Source organism: Entelurus aequoreus, linkage group LG04 (genome assembly GCF_033978785.1).
Source record: "Entelurus aequoreus isolate RoL-2023_Sb linkage group LG04, RoL_Eaeq_v1.1, whole genome shotgun sequence".
NCBI lineage: Eukaryota > Metazoa > Chordata > Actinopteri > Syngnathiformes > Syngnathidae > Entelurus > Entelurus aequoreus.
In genome coordinates, this window is record NC_084734.1 from 77704078 (window position 1) to 77726153 (window position 22076).

Genomic DNA, 22076 nt, shown 5'->3' on the forward strand with positions numbered 1-22076 from the left:
GTTGAGAACCACTGCTGTAGATGGAGCGACAGAAGTAAAGAGTCTCTCAACAGAGTACAGTCTTCAATAACACCAGAAAAAAAATCTTGATTGTTCGCTAGTCGTGTTTAATAAAGAAAAAGTCGCTAAAAGTCTCTAGACCAGTGGTTCTTAACATTGTTGGAGGTACCGAACCCCACCAGTTTCATATGCGCATTCACCGAACCCTTCTTTAGTGAAAAATAAAATGTTGTTTTTTTTCAAATTCAAGACAAAGTTATTTGTTTTTGGTAACACTTTAGTATGGGGAACATATTCAAAGTAACAAAGACTTAATTTAGAGTTATTTGGTTAGGGTTAGGGTTAGAGGGTTAGGGTTATAATAAGGCCATGCCAAATAAGGCATTAATAAGTACTTAATAATGACTAGTTAAGAGCCAACATGTTACTAATTTGCATGTTAATAAGCAACTAATTAATGGTGAATATGTTCCCCATACTAAAGTGTTACCATGTTTTTTTACTGGCGCACAAAATTAACCGTGCATGAACATCACCTTGTTCAAAGAACAAAACCAACACAGTGCATAAACTCACAACAAATTACACACCTGCAAATCAGTCTGACTTCTGCTGTAGCCGTATCCGTAATATGCCAATAGGGAGAAGTTTTTATTTAAACGATGAGTCGGGTGTGTCTTGACCTCCGCCGAACCCCTGAGCCTGACTCACCGAACCCCTAGGGTTCGATCGAACCTAGGTTAAAAACCACTGCTCTAGACACTTGAAGTACATTGTACAATAAGCAGCGACAATTGAAAAATAGAGCAAAACGATATTATTAATTAGTAATAACATATATTGTTTCATAGTATAACATATTTGAATGCTTGTCTGTCTATCTGCGATGAAGTGGCAACTTGTCCAGGGTGTACCATCCCTTCCGCCCGAGTGCAGCTGGGATAGGCTCAAGTCCCCCTGCGACCCCGAAAGGGACAAGCGGTAGAAAATGGATGGATGGATGTTTTTAAATGTATGTATACGTTTTTTTTAGTCTTTTTAAAAAATTAAAAAAATCATATCATCATAAACAATTATGCAAATAATAGGATGACGTCATGGTGACCGTGCCTCACCACACCCCCATTGCCAGAGGTATCTTGGCAATCCGGGAGAAATCCTGTAAATTATAAAATAAACATATCTACATTTTAGTATACAGTACAATAAATTCAGCATTAAGGCTGAACACCATTGTATAAGAACCAACTACTTAGCACGCTCTACTGGTCGTATGGTGGCATGACATTTTTTGTAAAAATCTAATGAACAATTCTGTGGAAAGAGTTTTTAAATTGGCACATTTTTGAAAATATAATCTAAATAGTCAGAATACCCATTTTGTTTAGCTCTCAGTACTAAATTGTCCACTTATGTAAACAACACCTACGTATTCCTAAATTGTAATGGGTGGAAATTAAGACTTTCAAGTATTTCAAAGGATTTGTTTAAAATTCTATAACAAGCTGCTTTAGAGAAAAATAATATTCAAATTACCCCTGGGAGTACCTTCGTCTGAGGCTGAATTATTTTCAACATTGCTCAATGTGACATCTGAATGAACAGTGACATGCTCTAAATGTGGTATGTGAAGTTTTTTCCACACAAGTCACACTTATGGAGTGCTGCTACTTTAAAGTAAAACAAATAGGAAACCTTGCGTCTGGCGTTTTCAAGGTAAAATATGCTCGGCTTTCCTAGTAATTTGTTTGCACATTTCAGTTGTATACTTCCTGTTTCACATCTCTGTATACCAGTGGTGGGCCGTGCGTTTCAATCAATCAATCAATCAATCAATCAATGTTTATTTATATAGCCCAAAATCACAAGTGTCTCAAAGGGCTGCACAAGACATCCGCGGTACAGAGCCCACATAAGGGCAAGGAAAAGCTCACAACCCCAATGGGACGTCGATGTGAATGACTATGAGAAACCTTGGAGAGGACCGCATATGTGGGTGACCCCCCGCCCTCTAGGGCAGTGGTTCTCAACCTTTTTTCAGTGATGTACCCCCTGTGAACATTTTTTTAATTCAAGTACCCCCTAATCAGAGCAAAGCATTTTTGGTTGAAAAAAAAGAGATAAAGAAGTAAAATACAGCACTATGTCATCAGTTTCTGATTTATTAAATTGTATAACAGTGCAAAAATATTGCTCATTTGTAGTGGTCTTTCTTGAACTATTTGGAAAAAAATATATAAAAATAACTAAAATCTTGTTGAAAAATAAACAAGTGATTTAATTATAAATAAAGATTTCTACACAGAAGTAATCATCAACTGAAAGTGCCCTCTTTGGGGATTGTCAAAAATGTCCCCTCCTGTTGTTCTCCCCTCTAATGTTTTACAAAAAAAGTATGTGCTCATAAATATCGTCAGTACCGATGTATCTGACAAAACCTACAAGTTGTGCATTTCCACTAATATCTGTGGATTCATCCGGCTGGAGGGAAAATGAGTCGCTAAGTTTTCCAACAACTTGCTCAACAATGTCTTTTCCCATTTGATCTACTCTCCGGCAAACAGAGTCATTTGATAAAGGCACATTCTTTATTTTCTCGGCGGCGTTTTTATCCAGTATTGTCTCGGCCAGCACTGCAGCGGCTGGAATTATCAGCTCTTCAGCGATAGTGAACGGCTTTTTTGGCTTTGGCAACAAGCAAAGACACTAGTCTAGTGACAATATTTCATGAATAATATCCTTAGATTAACATTCTTAATAAATGGCAGTACAATAAGCACACATGTGATTGTGGAGTCAGTGTTACAACCTGGCATTTACACATTGTGTGGCGTTGGGGTTGTCCGACTTTTTTTGTGGCCATAAACGCAGCACTGGCTAAGTGCCATGAGTGCGTGTGTTGGTGCAGGTGAGCGAGCGAGCGGCTTCTGTTGATATGACGGATGACAAAGTTGGTTTAAGCCTGGTTTGTATGGCAGAAAATTACCAGTTTTTATAGATAAATGTTTTTTTTACTCATGTTTTTGGTGTGATTACAAACAGTTTTGCTCAATAAAGTGATTGATGGAATTCCTGTCCGTAAAGTGTCTCGACAGACGATAATTGAACTGTGTTGACAAAGATTGTTTTATTCATTGGGGTCACTCTTGTTGTCACCTGTCACTCACAGAGTTGCATTGCAAAATCATACAGAATAAATTGTAATGTGTTTATTTTGTTTAAAGTTCAGATGGGATTTTTTGATTTCCTGCGCGACATTAATTTGCAGTGCGCTGAGGACGCGTGAGCGGTGCGCAATTGCGCAAGCGCGCACCTTAGAGGGAACGTTGTCCAGGGCTTTGGCTGATGTTGTGGAGGCTTTCCGCATCGTGTCTTGAGATGACCTGAATGCATTTAGTCTCCTCTTTAAAAAATCAGGTGGCTTACCGACATGGCAAGCGTGTTTTGTCCGGAGATGCCGCTGTGGATGCGCGGCCGCTTCATGCCGCTGTTTGCTAACATTTCCCCACAGAAAAAACACAATGCCTTGTGGGAGGGGGTTACAACTCGAAGCCGTAAATCCCATTGACACATATTCTTTGGAATACTGTCTGAATTTTGCCGGCTCAGGTTTGGCCTTCTTTGGCACATGTTCTTCCTTGTTTTCAGCTGCATTACTGCTACGTTTAACCACGCCTCCATTGTTTTCTACATTGATAGTTGATTGACAGTTGGTGCCGTGTGGCACCGCCAGGTAGGATCAAACCATTATGGCATGGGCCATGGGGGGAACTCTGGGTTTATGGTAATGAATGGAATAGCCTACTTGATTTGATGTTCAGTTTATGAACTTACATTCATATTTTGTTGAAGTATTATTCAATAAATATATTTATAAAGGATTTTTGAATTGTTGCTATTTTTAGAAAATTAAAAAAAAATCTCACGTACCCCCTTGGCATACCTTCAAGTACCCCCAGGGGTACGCGTACCCCCATTTGAGAACCACTGCTCTAGGGGAGACCGGATGCAATGGACGTCGAGTGGGTCTGACATAATATTGTGAAAGTCCAGTCCATAGTGGATCTAAAATAATAGTGAGAGTCCAGTCCATAGTGGGGCCAGCAGGAGACCATCTCGAGCGGAGATGGGCCTTCAGTGATGTCCGACTTCAATGATTACCTCTCAAAATACCATAATTTATGTCCCCACATGACCATAGCTGGAGAAATACGATACAGAAACACATTTACGCACTACCGGGCTCTGAATCACCACCAACAGTGTACAAAACGGGTTATTTTTTGGCGCATTTAAAAATCAATAAACCCGCATTAGCAATTAAAACATAACTTATGTGGTACTGTCAAAATTAAAATGGCAAAAAACGTATTAAACGTGAAAGATTAAGAAATACAATATTTGAACTCACAATTTGTAGCACCCATTCAACGCCGTATAGCCACTCATAGTCAGTTGATTGGAGTGGAAAAGGCGGGCATTTCCCCATTTCATCGCCGACCGCGTCTCACAAGATGTGGTTTCTCTTAAGCATCCTTCTTCAAAATGGCCTTGCAAATATATATCTGCCACCTAATCAGCATGTTGCTCTCCGTCTTTGTGAGTACCGGCAAGTTTTCTGTGGCATTCTATGGCACCTGTGCCATTTCCTGTTTTCGCAACTTGTGATTGGATACTCACTTGGGACTCCCAGGTGAGTTTCTAATCACAGCGTAAGGCCAGCTAGAAGACAACAACTCGTGATCGGATTGGCTGTCGCAACTGTCTATCACCTGGTTGTGTCCCTTCACCGACACTTAATCGTTGATTCTGAAGGCCCCGGGCAGATTTCGTACAGCATGGCAACATAAGCCAGCTGAATTCTGATTGGATACAAACTGTAACCTAAAAACAACAGCATAATATGACATAAAGACAATATGAATACTTTTAGATATTTAGGGAAAGTAAATAAAAATGACTTATCTTAAATTATGATTATGATTTCTGGTAATGTAAGGCTGGCCCAGACGGCACACCACTGCCATATACCTATCCATTTAAATTGTAGCATTGCTGCTAACATGCCTTTGATGGAGACTTCAGTGAACAATCCATAAGCAAAAGATTCTTCAAAGGGAAAGTCTCAAAAGCTAGCAAGTGCAGCAGCTGCGTCCAAGCGCCACATGCTCCTGTTTCTTCAACTATGTAAACTGTGGGATGTGTAATCAGAGTTGTTTAATGCAGACATCTGGAAAGGACAGCATCACAGTGCTGTTAAATATTTACAGCTGGCCCACAGTCTTTCACATCTTGAAGCGTCACCATCTGGATTGAATACTCGGCCCATCTCCTTGGCATAATCCAGGGAAACCTCCACTATCTAAAATAGGCTTAGCAAAAGACAGACTAAATTGAGAGTCATCGACTCATCGCTGAGGAAAACGTTACAAAGCCAACACGAGCGTCAACAGACCTATACCCATACTTTCTTTCCTATTATCCTGCCTGTTTCCCGTGGTTTCAACTTCCATGAAAAACAAAATGATCTCGCGCAGCTTCCAGTCCGCTCGTCTTTCGCAACAGTCGGGAAACATCAGCGTGACAGGCAGACCGGCGAGTCGCATGTCACGTGATTCAATTAAATAGACATGAGAGAGATGGTTGGACATGAAGATGTCAGGGAAGGCATGGCACCTAAACAACATCAGGGTCGGATGCACTAATGTTTTTTGTTTTTGTAATTTTAGTACACCACAGTGGGGCTACAGCACTTGATTATTTTAGTCATCGAGTGATCTATTGGTTAGTTTGTTAGATTAATCAATGAATCGGCTAATCGGATAAAACACACTTTAAAGCCTCAATGCGTATTTTAGGGCAAATACCGTATTTTTCGGACTATAAGTCGCAGTTTTTTTCATAGTTTGGGGGTGTGACTTATACTCAGGAGCGACTTATGTGTGAAATTATTAACACATTACCGTAAAATATCAAATAATAATTTTTAGCTCATTCACGTAAGAGACTAGACGTATAAGATTTAATGGGATTTAGCGATTAGGAGTGACAGATTGTTTGGTAAACGTATAGCATGTTCTATATGTTATAGTTATTTGAATGACTCTTACCATAATATGTTACGTTAACATACCAGGCACGTTCTCAGTTGGTTATTTATGCCTCATATAACGTACACTTATTCAGCCTGTTGTTCACTATTCTTTATTTATTTTAAATTGCATTTCCAATGTCTATTCTTGGTGTTGGGTTTTATCAAATAAATTTCCCCCAAAAATGCGACTTATACTCCAGTGCGACTTATATATGTTTTTTTTCCTTCTTTATTATGCATTTTTCGGTCGGAGCGACTTATACTCCGAAAAATACGGTAGTTAAAATAAATGTTTTTTCTGCTTGCCAATACCTTCATTCTTTTTTAAGAATGAACTATTCTTAAAAACACATTTTTGAAGTTATGGGCACTCCATGAGGTCCGAATTTAATAAATATTTATTTGTCACACTCATTAAACAATCAATCAAAGCAAGAACATATAAATTTAAGCTTTTTTCCACTCAAATTAATCTATTTAAATCGATTAATCGGTTCATCCCTACACTACAGTAAGAAATGCATTATGATACATAGGTTCTATGTATATTAGATGTTAGGGGTTCGAAAACGTCAATGTAACAATGCTGAAATAAAACTGAAGTATAGATTAACCGTTTGTGTTTTTTGGTCACAGGGTTAGATTTTTGGTTAGATTTTGGTCACATTTTCAGTAGACCCATAATAAATTCATAAAAGAACCAAACTTCATGAAGGTTTTTTTGTGACAAACAAGTATGTGCTCCAATCACTCTATCACAAAAAAAATAAGAGTTGTACAAATTATCTAAAACTCAAGACAGCCATGACGTTAGGTTCCTTACAAGTGTATGTAAAATTTTGACCACGACTGTAAATCGCATTTAGTGGTTATTTCAGGGACATTTTTTTTAAAATTTATAAACTAAAAATTATTTGAACAATAAGTGCCCGCAGAGTTTTTTAGTACATGTTGTTTCTGATTAGTTGAATCAGAGCAAACACATAAACACAAAGTCTGATTAAAAAAGAGATAGATACAACAATTATTTTTATTATTAAATTTGTCGGTGTGTTTATTCTCCCAGTTGGGACCAATACAGTAGTTCAGTCACAAAGACATGCTGTGATTGCCTGCGGGTTCGCATTGAGGGCAGGATTGCTGGTGAGCTGCAGCAGTTAGTGAGACTAAAGTCTGTCCCTGAAGTTACTGCTCCTTGTAAATCTTGTTTTAATTCCTCTGTTAATGTTAGCCATATTTCATTATTTAATTATTCTGGGCTCCACTTCCAGCTGTGTGAGGGGGAAGAAGCACAGCGCTGATTGAACATTAATTACGTCGTGACTAGCCTGACTTTCGCGACGGTGGACAGGGATGGACGCCCACACACGTACATAAACACACACACATGGCCATTATCAATAGAGGCGGCTTGTTCCGTGCAGGATTATACCAAGCACCGTTGCATCCCTACAGTTTACTACTGCGGTATATTTTAACAAACATTTCAGCCATGTTTGATCAGGGAAATATATGCCAACAGCTGATCACCGTGATCAAACTTAAACTAGTCACGACCATCGATCACAATCATATAATCGCCCAGCCCTAAATATGATCATTGGTTATGTAGGCAGATCATTATTGTACTTTGACAAGAAGGACCAGAGGATTTTCCTCGGCCATTTCCCATTGCTAATTATTAGTCCAGAAAAATAATATCCCTGCTCTGTCAGAAATATGGATAGTGTTGTTCAAATCATCAACACTAATGTACCCCACCGGGCTAATAATTGGACTTCAGGTAACTATAGATTTTCCTAAAAGTGTCAAAAGGTACAAAGACCTACAGTACGCCAGTGACGAGCCATTGTACACCTTAAAGTAGAATGTGACGATGACATGTTGAATCAGAGTAAAGAGGTTACACAACCATGAACAAAAGAGCCATTGGCGTGTGTAATGCAACATGTTGATGGAACTAGGAGATTGTGTGGCGGTGGTATATTGTGAAGCAGCGAAATTAGACTAGCTGGTAGTGGTGGAGGGAGAGTGTTCCAAGGCAACAAACAACACAATGAAAAATAAAAACATCCGTCACCTCACATCAAAACACATGTGAGGTGAGCCTGGCTCCACTCCCAACTGCCCCATCTCACTGCCAATGAATGTAAATCCAGCCTGGGGCTCTGCACCTGCTTCGTTTTCTGACCACCTGTTCCAGTACATTGACTTGACTCTCTTTGGGGAGAGTTTTAGCATCAATTTGGAAGCAACACACTGGTGTTTAAATGTGATTTGAATGAGCAGATAATAAAGCTGAAGCACAGTGAAACCTACGGGTCAATTCGGAGTACAACTGAAATATAAGCCTTCAAAGCTTTAAGACATTGAACATTCAAGTGATTTTAATATTGCTCAGTCTTTGACCTTTCAATGTTTACCAGTAGCAATGATCGCAAAGAGAAAATGCGTGATGACAAACCGGAAAGCGAATTTATTGAACTTGCAGTGAAATATCTTCCTGCATAGAATTGTTTGAATGATACAATGATTTATACGCTAATTTTTCCAGGCAAGTGTTAATTTGAATACTGTGCAGTGTAGCTTAAAGCATAATTGCTAATGACTATCATTAATGAATGAATGAATTTATTTATTCCGGCAGACAGACATATATAGCAACACTTCATCTATCAATCAATTAATCAATGTTTACTTATATAGCCCTAAATCACGAGTGTCTCAAAGGGCTGCACAAGCCACAACGACATCCTCGGCTCAGATCCCTTTGCAGTCAATTCAATTAAATACGTTGAAAAGGATTTACAAATCATTGTATTCTGTTTTTATTAGAGATGTCCGATAAATGCTTTAAAATGTAATATCGGAAATGATCGATATCTGTTTTTTTATTATCGGTATCTTTTTATTTATTTATTTATTTTTGCTTTTTTTTATTATTAAATCAACATTAAAAACACAAGATACACTTACAATTAGTGCACCAACCCAAAAAACCTCCCTCCCCCATTTACACTCATTCACACAAAAGGGTTGTTTCTTTCTGTTATTAATATTCTGGTTCCTACATTATATATCAATATATATCAATACAGTCTGCAAGGAATACAGTCCGTAAGCACACATGATTATGCGTGCTGCTGGTCCACTAATAGTACTAACCTTTAACAGTTCATTTGACTCATTTTCATTCATTACTAGTTTCTATGTAACTGTTTTTATATTGTTTTACTTTCTTTCTTATTCAAGAACATGTTTGTAATTTATTTATCTTATTTTACTTTATTCATTTTTGTAAAAATGACCTTATCTTCACCATACCTGGTTCTCCAAATTAGGCATAATAATGTGTTAATTCCACGACTGTATATATCGGTATCGGTTGATATCGGTATCGGTAATTATGAGTTGGACAATATCGGAACATCGGATATCAGCAAAAAAGCCATTATCGGACATCCCTAGTTTTTATTGACGATTTACACAACGTGCCAACGTCACTGGTTTTGGGTTTTGTATAACATTTTGGGCGGGCCAACTGAAACGACTAAGCGGGCCGATATTGGCCCCAGGGCCCACTTTTTTTTTTGTCCTGTCCAGCTTCTCAGGCAAATCACATACAGTAGTTGATGTAGATGCCCATATTGGTTGTTCAGATTTACTTTACAGAAGATAAGTGTGGGATACTTCTCTTGTTGCCTTATATTTGTATTTGACTTTATTAGACGTATTTACATATATTATCATTTGGTGCAGCCGGGCCGGAGCAGGAGGGGATAGAAAGAGAAAAAAAGGAAGACAGGGGGAAATTGTGGGGACAAGAGGAGGATAAGACAGAGAGACAACAACAACAGCAAACAACAATAATAACAACAACAACAAAAGAGCAACATCAGCAAATAGGATATTTACAAATATTATGGTAAAAGTGATAGCAAAGAAGCAGTTACTGAAATAAATAATAATACGGACCCCACTTAAGGCACCACTGTTCTAGCAATACAAGTGTCAAGACCCTTTTGTAACACTAGTGTGCGTTTTCTAAGAGAGCGCCAAATATTCTAGATCAGGGGTCTCATTTCGGGAGAACATCCGCACCGTAACACAACATAAACACAACCGAACAAATACCCAGAACACCTTGCAGCCCTAACTCGGGGTGGTAGCGGGGGCGGGGGGTGTATATTGTAGCCCGGAAGAGTTAGTGCTGCATGGGATTCTGGGTATTTGTTCTGTTGTGTTTATGTTGTGTTACGGTGCGGATGTTCTCCCGAAATGTGTTTGTCATTCTTGTTTGGTGTGGGTTCACAGTGTGGCGTATACAAACCCCGTTTCCATATGAGTTGGGAAATTGTGTTATGTGTAAATATAAATGGAATACAATGATTTGCAAGTCATTTTCAACCCATATTCAGTTGAATATGCTACAAAGACAACATATTTGATGTTCAAACTGATAAACTTTTTTTTTTTTTTTCAAATAATCATTAACTTTAGAATTTGATGCCAGCAACACGTGACAAGGAAGTTGGGAAAGGTGGCAATAAATACTGATAAAGTTGAGGAATGCTCATCAAACACTTATTTGGAACATCCCACATGTGAACAGGCAATTGGGAACAGGTGGGTGCCATGATTGGGTATAAAAGTAGATTCCATTCACAAACAAGGATGGGGCGAGGGTCACCTCTTTGTCAACAAATGCGTGAGCAAATTGTTGAACAGTTTAAGAAAAACCTTTCTCAACCAGCTATTGCAAGGAATTTAGGGATTTCACCATCTACGGTCCGTAATATCCTCAAAGGGTTCAGAGAATCTGGAGAAATCACTGCACGTAAGCAGCTAAGCCTGTGACCTTCGATCCCTCAGGCTTTACTGCATCAACAAGCGACTTTAGTGTGTAAAGGATATCACCACATGGGCTCAGGAACACTTCAGAAACCCACTGTCAGTAACTACAGTTGGTCGCTACATCTGTAAGTGTAAGTTAAAACTCTCCTATGCGAGGCGAAAACCGTTTATCAACAACACCCAGAAACGCCGTCGGCTTCGCTGGGCCTGAGCTCATCTAAGATGGACTGATACAAAGTGGAAAAGTGTTCTGTGGTCTGACGAGTCCACATTTCAAATTTTTTTTGGAAACTGTGGACGTCGTGTCTCCAGGACCAAAGAGGAAAAGAACCATCCGGATTGTTATAGGCGCAAAGTTGAAAAGCCAGCATCTGTGATGGTATGGGGGTGTATTAGTGCCCAAGACATGGGTAACTTACACATCTGTGAAGGCGCCATTAATGCTGAAAGGTACATACAGGTTTTGGAGCAAAATATGTTGCCATCCAAGCAACGTTGCCATGGACGCCCCTGCTTATTTCAGCAAGACAATGCCAAGCCACGTGTTACATCAACGTCACTTTATAGTGAAAGAGTGCGGGTACTAGACTGGCCTGCCTGTAGTCCAGACCTGTCTCCCATTGAAAATGTGTGGCGCATTATGAAGCCTAAAATACCACAACGGAGACCCCCGGACTGTTGAACAACTTAAGCTGTACATCAAGCAAGAATGGGAAAGAATTCCACCTGAGAAGCTTAAAAAATGTGTCTCCTCAGTTCCCAAACGTTTACCGAGTTTTGTTAAAAGGAAAGGCCATGTAACACAGTGGTGAACATGCCCTTTCACAACTACTTTGGCACGTGTTACAGCCATGAAATTCTAAGTTAATTATTATTTGCAAAAAAAAAAAAAAGTTTATGAGTTTGAACATCAAATATCTTGTCTTTGTAGTGCATTCAATTGAATATGGATTGAAAGGGATCTGCAAATCATTGTATTCCGTTTATATTTACATCTAACACAATTTACCAACTCATATGGAAACGGGGTTTGTATTTGTAACAGTGTTAAACTTGTTTATACGGCCACCCTCAGTGTGACCTGTGTGGCTTATGATCAAGTATGTCTTGCAGTCGCTTACGTGTGTGTACAGAGGCCAAATACAACATGTGACTGGGCTGGCACGCTGTTTGTACAGGTTGTAGAGGGCGCTAAAGGCAGTGCCGGCACGCCCTTAAAGGCCTACTGAAATGAATTTTTTAAATTTAAACGGAGATAGCAGATCCATTCCATGTGTCATACTTGATCATTTCGCGATATTGCAGCACGGTGGGAGAGGGATTAGTGCGTCTGCCTCACAATACGAAGGTCCTGAGTAGTCGTGAGTTCAATCCCGGGCTTGGGATCTTTTTGTGTGGAGTTGCATGTTTTCCCCATGACTGCGTGGGTTCCCTCCGGGTACTCCGGCTTCCTCCCACCTCCAAAGACATGCACCTGGGGATAGGTTGATTGGCAACACTAAATTGGCCCTAGTGTGTGAATGTGAGTGTGAATGTTATCTGTCTATCTGTGTTGGCCCTGCAATGAGGTGGCGACTTGTCCAGGGTGTACCCCGCCTTCCGCCCGATTGTAGCTGAGATAGGCTCCAGCGCCCCCCGCGACCCCAAAGGGAATAAGCGGTAGAAAATGGATGGATGGATGGATGGATTTAGTAGAGAACATCAACGATAAAGTTCGCAACTTTTGGTCGCTGATAAAAAAAGCCTTGCCTGTACCGGAAGTAGCGTGACGTCACAGGTTGAAAGGCTCCTCACATTTCCCCATTGTTTACACCAGCAGCGAGAGCGATTCGGACCGAGAAAGCGACGATTACCCCATTAATTTGAGCCAAGATGAAAGATTTGTGGATGAGGAACGTGAGAGTGAAGGACTAGAGTGCAGTGCAGGACGCATCTTTTTTCGCTCTGACCGTAACTTAGGTACAAGCTGGCTCATTGGATTCCACACTCTCTCCCTTTTCTACAGTGGATCACGGATTTGTATTTTAAACCACCTCGGATACTATATCCTCTTGAAAATGAGAGTCGAGAACGCGAAATGGACATTCACAGTGACTTTTATCTCCACGACAATACATCGGCGAAACACTTTAGCTACGGAGCTAACGTGATAGCATCGGGCTTAACTGCATATAGAAACAAAATAAATAAGCCCCTGACTGGAAGGATAGACAGAAAATCAACAATACTATTAAACCATGGACCTGTAAATACACGGTTAATGCTTTCCAGCCTGGCGAAGCTTAACAATGCTGTTACTAATGACGCCATTGAAGCTAACTTAGCAACGGGACCTCACAGAGCTATGCTAAAAACATTAGCTATCCACCTACGCCAGCCAGCCCTCATCTGCTCATCAACACCCGTGCTCACCTGCGTTCCAGCGATCGACGGTGCGACGAAGGACTTCACCCGATCATCCGTGCGGTCGGCGGCTAGCGTTGGATAGCGCGTCTGCTATCCAAGTCAAAGTCCTCCTGCTTGTGTTGCTGTAGTCAGCCGCTAATACACCGATCCCACCTACAACTTTCTTCTTTGCAGTCTTCATTGTTCATTAAACAAATTGCAAAAGATTCACCAACACAGATGTCCAGAATACTGTGGAATTTTGAGATGAAAACAGAGCTTTTTGTATTGGATTCAATGGAGTCCGAATACTTCCGTTTCAACGATTGACGTCACGCGCATACGTCATCATATCTAGACGTTTTCAACCAGAAGTTTAGCAGGAAATTTAAAATTGCACTTTATAAGTAAAGGCCTACTGAAACCCACCGACCACGCAGTCTGATAGTTTATATATCAATGATGAAATCTTAACATTGCAACACATGCCAACACGGCCGGGTTAACTTATAAAGTGCAATTTTAAATTTCCCGCTAAACTTCCGGTTGAAAAACTCCTTTGGATATGACGTATGCGTGTGACGTCACGACGGCAACGGAAGTATTCGGAGCCCGTTGAATCCAATACAAAACAGCTCTGTTTTCATCTCATAATTCCACAGTATTCTGGACATCTGTGTTGGTGAATCTTTTGCAATTTGTTTAATGAACAATGGAGGCTGCAAAAAAGAACGTTGTAGGTGGGATCGGTATTAGCGGCTGGCTGTAGCAACACAACAAGGACTACTTACTTGGATAGCAGACGCCTAGCCGATGCTAGCCGCCAACCGCACGGATGATCGGGTAAAGTCCTTCGTCGCGCCGTCGATCGCTGGAACGCAGGTGAGCACGGGTGTTGATGAGCAGATGAGGGCTGGCTGGCGTAGGTGGAGCGCTAATGTTTTTATCATAGCTCTGTGAGGTCCGGTTGCTAAGTTGCTAAGTTAGCTTCAGCGTCGTTAGCAAAAGCATTGTTAAGCTTTGCCAGGCTAAGAATTATTAACCGTGTAGTTACATGTCCATGGTTTAATAGTATTGTTGATCTTCTGTCTATCCTTCCAGTCAGGGATTTATGTATTTTGTTTTTATCTGCATTTGAGAACGATGCTATCACGTTAGCTCCGTAGCTAAGTGTTTCACCGATGTATTGTCGTGGAGATAAAAGTCACTGTTAATGTCCATTTCGCGTTCTCGACTCTCATTTTCAAGAGGATATAGTATCGGAGGTGGGTTAAAATACAAATCCGGGATCCACAATAGAAAAAGGAGAGAGTGTGGAATCCAATGAGCCCGTGTACCTAAGTTACGGTCATAGCGAAAAAAGATACGTCCTTCACTGCCTCTAGTCATTCACTCTAACGTTCCTCATCCACAAATCTTTCATCGTCGCTCAAATTAATGGGGTAATCGTCGCTTTGTTGCTCCGTCGCTCCGAATCTCTCTCGCTCCATCGTAAACAACGGGGAATTGTGAGGAATACTACCTCCTGTGACGTCACGCTACTTCTGGTACAAGCAAGGCTTTTTTTATCAGCGAGCAAAAGTTGCGAACTTTATCGTCGATTTTCTCTACTAAATCCTTTCAGCAAAAATATGGCAATATCGCGAAATGATCAAGTATGACACATAGAATGGATCTGCTATTCCCGTTTAAATAAAAAAAAATCATTTCAGTAGGCCTTTAAAGGCCTACTGAAACCCACTACTACCGACCACACAGTCTGATAGTTTATATATCAATGATGAAATCTTAACATTATAACACATGCCAATACGGCCGGGTTAACTTATAAAGTGACATTTTAAATTTGCCGCTAAACTTCCGGTTCGAAACGCCTCTGAGGATGACGTATGCGCGTGACGTAGCCCGGGGAACACGGGTATGCCTTCCACATTGAAGCCAATACGAAAAAGCTCTGTTTTCATTTCATAATTCCACAGTATTCTGGACATCTGTGTTCGTGAATCTGTTGCAATCATGTTCATTGCATTATGAAGAAAGAAGCTGAGCAAGCAAAGAAGAAAGTTGTCGGTGCGAAATGGACGTATTTTTCGAACGAAGTCAGCAACAACAGTACACAGCCGGCGCTTCTTTGTTTACATTCCCGAAAGATGCAGTCAAGATGGAAGAACTCGGATAACAGAGACTCTAACCAGGAGGACTTTTGACTTCGATACACAGACGCCTGTAGAGAACTGGGACAACACAGACTCTTACCAGGACTACTTTGATTTGGATGACAAAGACGCAGACGTGTTACTGTGAGTATGCAGCTTTGGCTTCTAAACATTTGATCGCTTGACCGTATGTGCGCAACTTTTTTTTGCGTATGTACGTAACTTTTTTAAAATATATAAGCTTTATGAACCTTGGGTTAGGTGAACGGTCTTTTGGGCTGAGTGATTGTGTGTGTTGATCAGGTGTTTGAATTGTATTGGCGTGTTCTATGGAGCTAGGAGCTAGCATAGGAGCTAGGAGTTAGCATAACAAAGACGTAGGTGTTTTTATGCAGGATTAATTTGTGTCATATTAAATATGAGCCTGGTTGTGTTGTGGCTAATAGAGTAAATATATGTCTTGTGTTTATTTACTGTTTTAGTCATTCCCAGCTGAATACCAGGTACCGTGAGTATGCAGCCTTGGCTGCTAAACATTTGATAGCTTGACCGTACGTGCGCGTCACGTACGTAACTTTTTAAAAATATATGAGCTTTATGAACCTTGGGTTAGGTGAACGGTCTTTTGGGCTGAGTGATTGTGTGTGTTGATCAGGTGTTTGAATTGTATTGGCGTGTTCTATGGAGCTAGGAGCTAGCATAGGAGCTAGCATAACAAACACGTAGGTGTTTTTATGCAGGATTAATTTGTGGCATATTAAATATAAGCCTGGTTGTGTTGTGGCTAATAGAGTATATATATGTCTTGTGTTTATTTACTGTTGTAGTCATTCCCAGCTGAATATCAGGTCACCCCCGGCTCTCACAGCATCTTCCCTATCTGAATAGCTTCAACTCCCCACTAGTCCTTCACTTGCACTTTACTCATCCACAAATCTTTCATCCTCGCTCAAATTAATGGGGAAATTGTCGCTTTCTCGGTCCGAATCTCTCTCACTTCATGCGGCCATCATTGTAAACAATAGGGAACTTTGCGTATATGTTCAACTGACTACGTCACGCTACTTCCGGTAGGGGCAAGCCTTTTTTTTATCAGATACCAAAAGTTGCAATCTTTATCGTCGTTGTTCTATACTAAATCCTTTCAGCAAAAATATGGCAATATTGCGAAATGATCAAGTATGACACATAGAATAGATCTGCTATCCCCGTTTAAATAAAAAAAATTAATTTCAGTAGGCCTTTAAATTACATTTTCATATTAAGGTGCGCTGCGTGTTTGAGACCCCTGGTCAAGACCCTTTGTGACTCTAGTGTGCCTTTTCTAAGAGAGCGCCATATATTGTAGATGAGAGACGTGTTGCTTCAATAGTGAGTAGTGGAAACTTCCCACAACAAAACCCGACGGCAGCCATCAACATCTATGGTGCGTTCATGTACCTCGGGATTATCCGTGGCGCGGCTGCTGCTGGGGTCGAGCCGCGGGGGTCCGGGCGGGAGGACCGCAGACGCCGGGCTGGCCGAGTCACTTCCCACGAGTGTCAACACGGAGTCCCGTTTATGGTGGATTAGTTCCCTTCTGACCTCGGAGCGCAGGTCCAAGTAGCAGAGCAGGGTGACGGCGTGAAGGGAGAGTGACAGCGTGAATAATCCCAGGAAGAAGACGCTGCTGCTGCTGCTGCTGCTGCTGCTGCGGCGGTTCCGGCACTTGGCGCTGCACGTGCAGGAGTCACCTCCGGGCATCACTTTACGCGGGAAATCCTCCACGGGTAGAACATCGAGTGCCATCACTGGACAAGTTAGACGCACTTTAACTCTGCACAATCCGCTATTTATTTACGTGGACACTCACACATGCTGCAGCGGCGGCGGCACGTCGGTGCGAACTCCCTCTGTAGTCATACTGTGGGACACGCCCACCTCTTCCCTGATTGGTCTGTCATACCAGGCAGTGGTTAGACGCTTCGAAGCCTCACACTCTGTGATAGTGCGACACCTAATGGACAATCTGTATAACACCTGTGGCTTATTAGGTCCTTGAAGACCTGTGTGTTTTTTTATTGTGACATGGAGAGAAAAAAACCAAAAAACATTTGTTACTACATTCCACATACACCGCATTCTAACAAAAGCATTTGCCACAATTAGTCATATCTTAATAATCAAATTAGAACAATTCCAAGGCCTGGTGTTAAACTGGGCAAAAAGCTACCTAACCAACAGAAAGCAATACGTGAAGCTTTGTGAACATTAAGTTAAAGTTAAAGTACCAATGATTGTCACACACACACTAAGTGTGGCGAAATTATTCTCTGCATTTGACCTTGATCACCCCTTGGGAGGTGAGAGGAGCAGTGAGCAGCAGCGGTGGCTGCGCCTGGGAATCATTTTTGGTGATTTAATCAATCAATCAATCAATCAATGTTTATTTATATAGCCCTAAATCACAAGTGTCTCAAAGGGCTGTACAAGCCACAACGACATCCTCGGTACAGAGCCCACATACGGGCAAGGAAAAACTCACCCCAGTGGGACGTCGGTGAATGACTATGAGAAACCTTGGAGAGGACTGCATATGTGGGTAACGCCCCCCCCTCTAGGGGAGACCGAAAGCAATGGATGTCGAGTGGGTCTGACATAACATTGTGAAAGTCCAGTCCACAGTGGATCCAACACATCAGCGGGAGTCCAGTCCACAGCGGGGCCAACAGGAAACCATCCCGGGCGGAGGCGGGTCAGCAGCGCAGAGATGAGCACTGTGACCGATCCAAAACTAAGGAGATCCTTGACTATGTACAGACTCAGTGAGCACAGCCTAGCCATCGAGAAAGGCCGCCATAGGCAGACCTGGCTCCCAAGAGAAGACAGACTGTGCAACCAATGCACACAGGGTGCGGTAGAAACTGAACTGCACTTCCTAACAACCTGCCCACTGTACCAAGACATCAGAGACATATACTTCCCACAAATGGCAAATACCCAAAGAGAGTTTGAAAACATGACAATTAACGACAAACTCCCATACCTACTGGGGGAAGTAAAGCAATGTGCAAACACAGCAGCAAGATTCGTGAGCCGTTGCGACAAGAAAAGGACATCCAATGGAATACAACCACCATAAAGACTATTCCTGCACTATTTGTACTATACGGACATCTGTACATAGATCTACCCACAAACAGAGCATATACGTTCAAATACACTTGGAAAACTGCTGCTATTTTTAAGCCATCTTTACTTGAATGTATACATATATGCATCTTTATTTAAACGTTTTGCACAACTCTATAGTTTATCTTATTTTATTACTATAATGTTATATTTTAATTAGTCTTAACATTTTTAAAGTTGCAATGTGACACAGCTCTGTTCACACAGCTCTTTAGTATAGTAGACCTATATTTTAATTGTACATAGTTTTAATTTCAATTTCAATAGGTGCTTAAGTTTGATACATTTTAATTGTTTTGATCCTTACTTGAATGTATACATATGCATCTTTATTTAAATGTTTTGCACAACTCTATAGTTTACCTTATTTTATTACTTTTTATTATTATAATCTTATATTTTAAATTAGTCTTAACATTTTTTTAAAGCTGTAATGTGACACAGCTCTGTTCACACACATCTTTAGTATAGTAGACCTATATTTTAATTGTACATACTTTTAATTTCAATAGGTGCTTAAGTTTGATACATTTTAATTGTTTTGATTGATTGTTTTAATGCTGGCTTTGGCAATGTAAACGTTTGTTTCCCATGTCAATAAAGCCCCTTTGAATTGAATTGAAATTGAAATTGAATTGATGTCCCCAACCGATGCACAGGCTAGTGGTCCACCCGGGGTCCCGACTCTGGACAGCCAGCACTTCATCCATGGCCACCGGACCTATGCAACTCCCCCTCGCAAGGGACAGGGAAGAAGAGGAGAGTAGAAAAGAAACGGCAGATCAACTGGTCTAAAAAAGGGGGGTCTATTTAAAGGCTAGATTATACAAATGAGTTTTAAGATGGGACTTAAATGCTTCTACTGAGGTAGCATCTCTAACTGTTACCGGGAGGGCATTCCAGAGTATTGGAGCCCGTATAGAAAACGCTCTATAGCCCGCAGACTTTTTTTTGGCTCTGGGAATCACTAATAAGCCGGAGTTCTTTGAACGCAGATTTCTTGTCGGGACATATGGTACAATACAATCGGCGAGATAGGCTGGAGCTAAACCGTGTAGTATTTTATACGTAAGTAGTAAAACCTTAAAGTCGCATCTTAAGTGCACAGGAAGCCAGTGCAAGTGAGCCAGTATAGGCGTAATCTGATCAAACTTTCTTGTTTTTGTCAAAAGCCTTGCAGCCGCATTTTGTACCATCTGTAATCTTTTAATGCTAGACATAGGGAGGCCCGAAAATAATACGTTACAGTAATCGAGACGAGACGTAACGAACGCATGAATAATGATCTCAGCGTCGCTAGTGGACAAGATGGAACGAATTTTAGCGATATTACGGAGATGAAAGAAGGCCGTTTTAGTAACACTCTTAATGTGTGACTCAAACGAGAGAGTTGGGTCGAAGATAATACCTAGATTCTTTACCGAGTCTCCTTGTTTAATTGTTTGGTTGTCAAATGTTAAGGTGGTATTATTAAATAGATGTCGGTGTCTAGCAGGACCGATAATCAGCATTTCCGTTTTCTTAGCGTTGAGTTGCAAAAAGTTAGCGGACATCCATTGTTTAATTTCATTAAGACACGCCTCCAGCTGACTACAATCCGGCGTGTTGGTCAGCTTTAGGGGCATGTAGAGTTGAGTGTCATCAGCATAAGTGAAAGCTAACACCGTACTTGCGTATGATGTCACCTAGCGGCAGCATGTAAATACTAAAGAGTGCAGGGCCAAGAACCGAACCCTGGGGAACGCCGCACGTTACCTTGACATAGTCCGAGGTCACATTGTTATGGGAGACGCACTGCATCCTGTCAGTAAGATAAGAGTTAAACCAAGACAAGGCTAAGTCTGACATACCAATACGTGTTTTGATACGCTCTAATAAAATATTATGATCGACGGTATCGAAAGCGGCGCTAAGATCAAGAAGCAGCAACATAGATGATTTAACCCCCAATTCCAACCCTTGATGCTGAGTGCCAAGCAAGGAGTTAATGGATCTTTGGTATGACTCGGCCAGGGGTTTGAACTCACAACTGTCAGGTTCAAACACTGATGACATCTATTAAACAGACAAGAAGCAAGGAATCATGCAGAGACAGAGTTCAATGTATCATTTTTAACCGGAAAATTCCCAGACAAAATGAAAATTGCAAAAGTCGTACCAATCTATAAGAATGGAGACGTACACCAGTTTACTAACTACAGACCAGTTTCATTACTTCCACAATTCTCCAAAATCATGGAAAAATTATTCAAAAGTCGATTCGATTTATTTATTAACAAAAGTGGGACGCTCGTGGAGAACCAATATGGATTTCGAGCAAATATCTCAACATCAATACCATTAATTAAAATAACAGAGGAAATTACCAATGCAATAGATGGTAAAGAATGTGCGGCAGCAGTATTCATGGACTTAACAAAAGTATTTGATACAATTAATCATGATATTTTAATACAAAAATTAGAACGATATGGCATCAGAGGTTTGGTATTGAACTGGGTAAGAAGCTATTTAACCAACAGGAAGCAATATGTGAAGATGGGTGAAAATATGTCAACACGGCTAGATATATCCTGTGGTGTGCCGCAGGGATCAATACTGGGACCAAAATTGTTTAATCTTTATATAAACGACATTTGTAAAGTTACAAAGGACTTAAAGTTAGTTTTATTTGCAGATGATACAACTTCTTTCTGTTCAGGAGAGAACACACAGAAGATAATACAAATAATAACAGAAGAAATGAACAAATTAAAAAGATGGTTCGACAAAAACAGACTATCTTTGAATCTCAGTAAAACTAAAATAATGCTATTTGGTAATAGTAGGAAAGAGCATCATACGCAAATACAAATAGACGGAGTAGACATCGAAAGGGTAAAAGAAACCAGATTTTTGGGAGTATTAATAGATGATAAAATGAACTGGAAATCTCATATACAAAACATACAACATAAGGTAGCAAAAAACATTTCAATAATGAATAAAACAAAACACGTCCTGGGCCAAAAATCACTTCATATTCTCTACTGCTCACTAGTGTTACCATATCTGAGTTATTGTGCAGAAATATGGGGAAATAACTACAAATGTGCGCTACATTCGTTAACCATGTTACAAAAAAGATCAGTTAGAATAATACATAATGTTGGATATAGAGAACATACAAACCCTTTATTTATTAAGTCAAAAATATTAAAGTTTGGTGATTTGGTAAAATTGCAAACAGCTAAAATGATGTACAAAGCAAACTATAACCTGCTACCAAAGAATGTACAACATTTCTTCTCAACTAAAGAGGAGAAATATAACCTTAGAGGAAAAAATAATTTAAAACATTTATATGCACGTACAACACTTAAAACTTTTAGCATAACAGTATGTGGAATTAAATTATGGAATGGATTAAGTAAAGA

General features: G+C 40.4%; 1 protein-coding gene across 2 annotated transcripts in view; it reads right to left on the reverse strand.

Moving 5' to 3' along the window:
- Positions 1–17471, reverse strand: part of LOC133649040 (ectodysplasin-A-like) — a 45260-nt gene extending 27789 nt beyond the window's left edge. For both annotated transcript variants that reach the window (XM_062045734.1, XM_062045733.1), the window contains exons 1-2: positions 17342–17471; positions 16930–17279 (exon numbers count right to left, since the gene is read on the reverse strand). In XM_062045734.1, coding sequence (XP_061901718.1) covers positions 16930–17279; positions 17342–17345 — 354 coding nt within the window. In that variant the 5' untranslated portion in view covers positions 17346–17471. The remainder of the gene's footprint in view (positions 1–16929; positions 17280–17341) is intronic.
- Positions 17472–22076: the final 4605 nt, after the last annotated feature.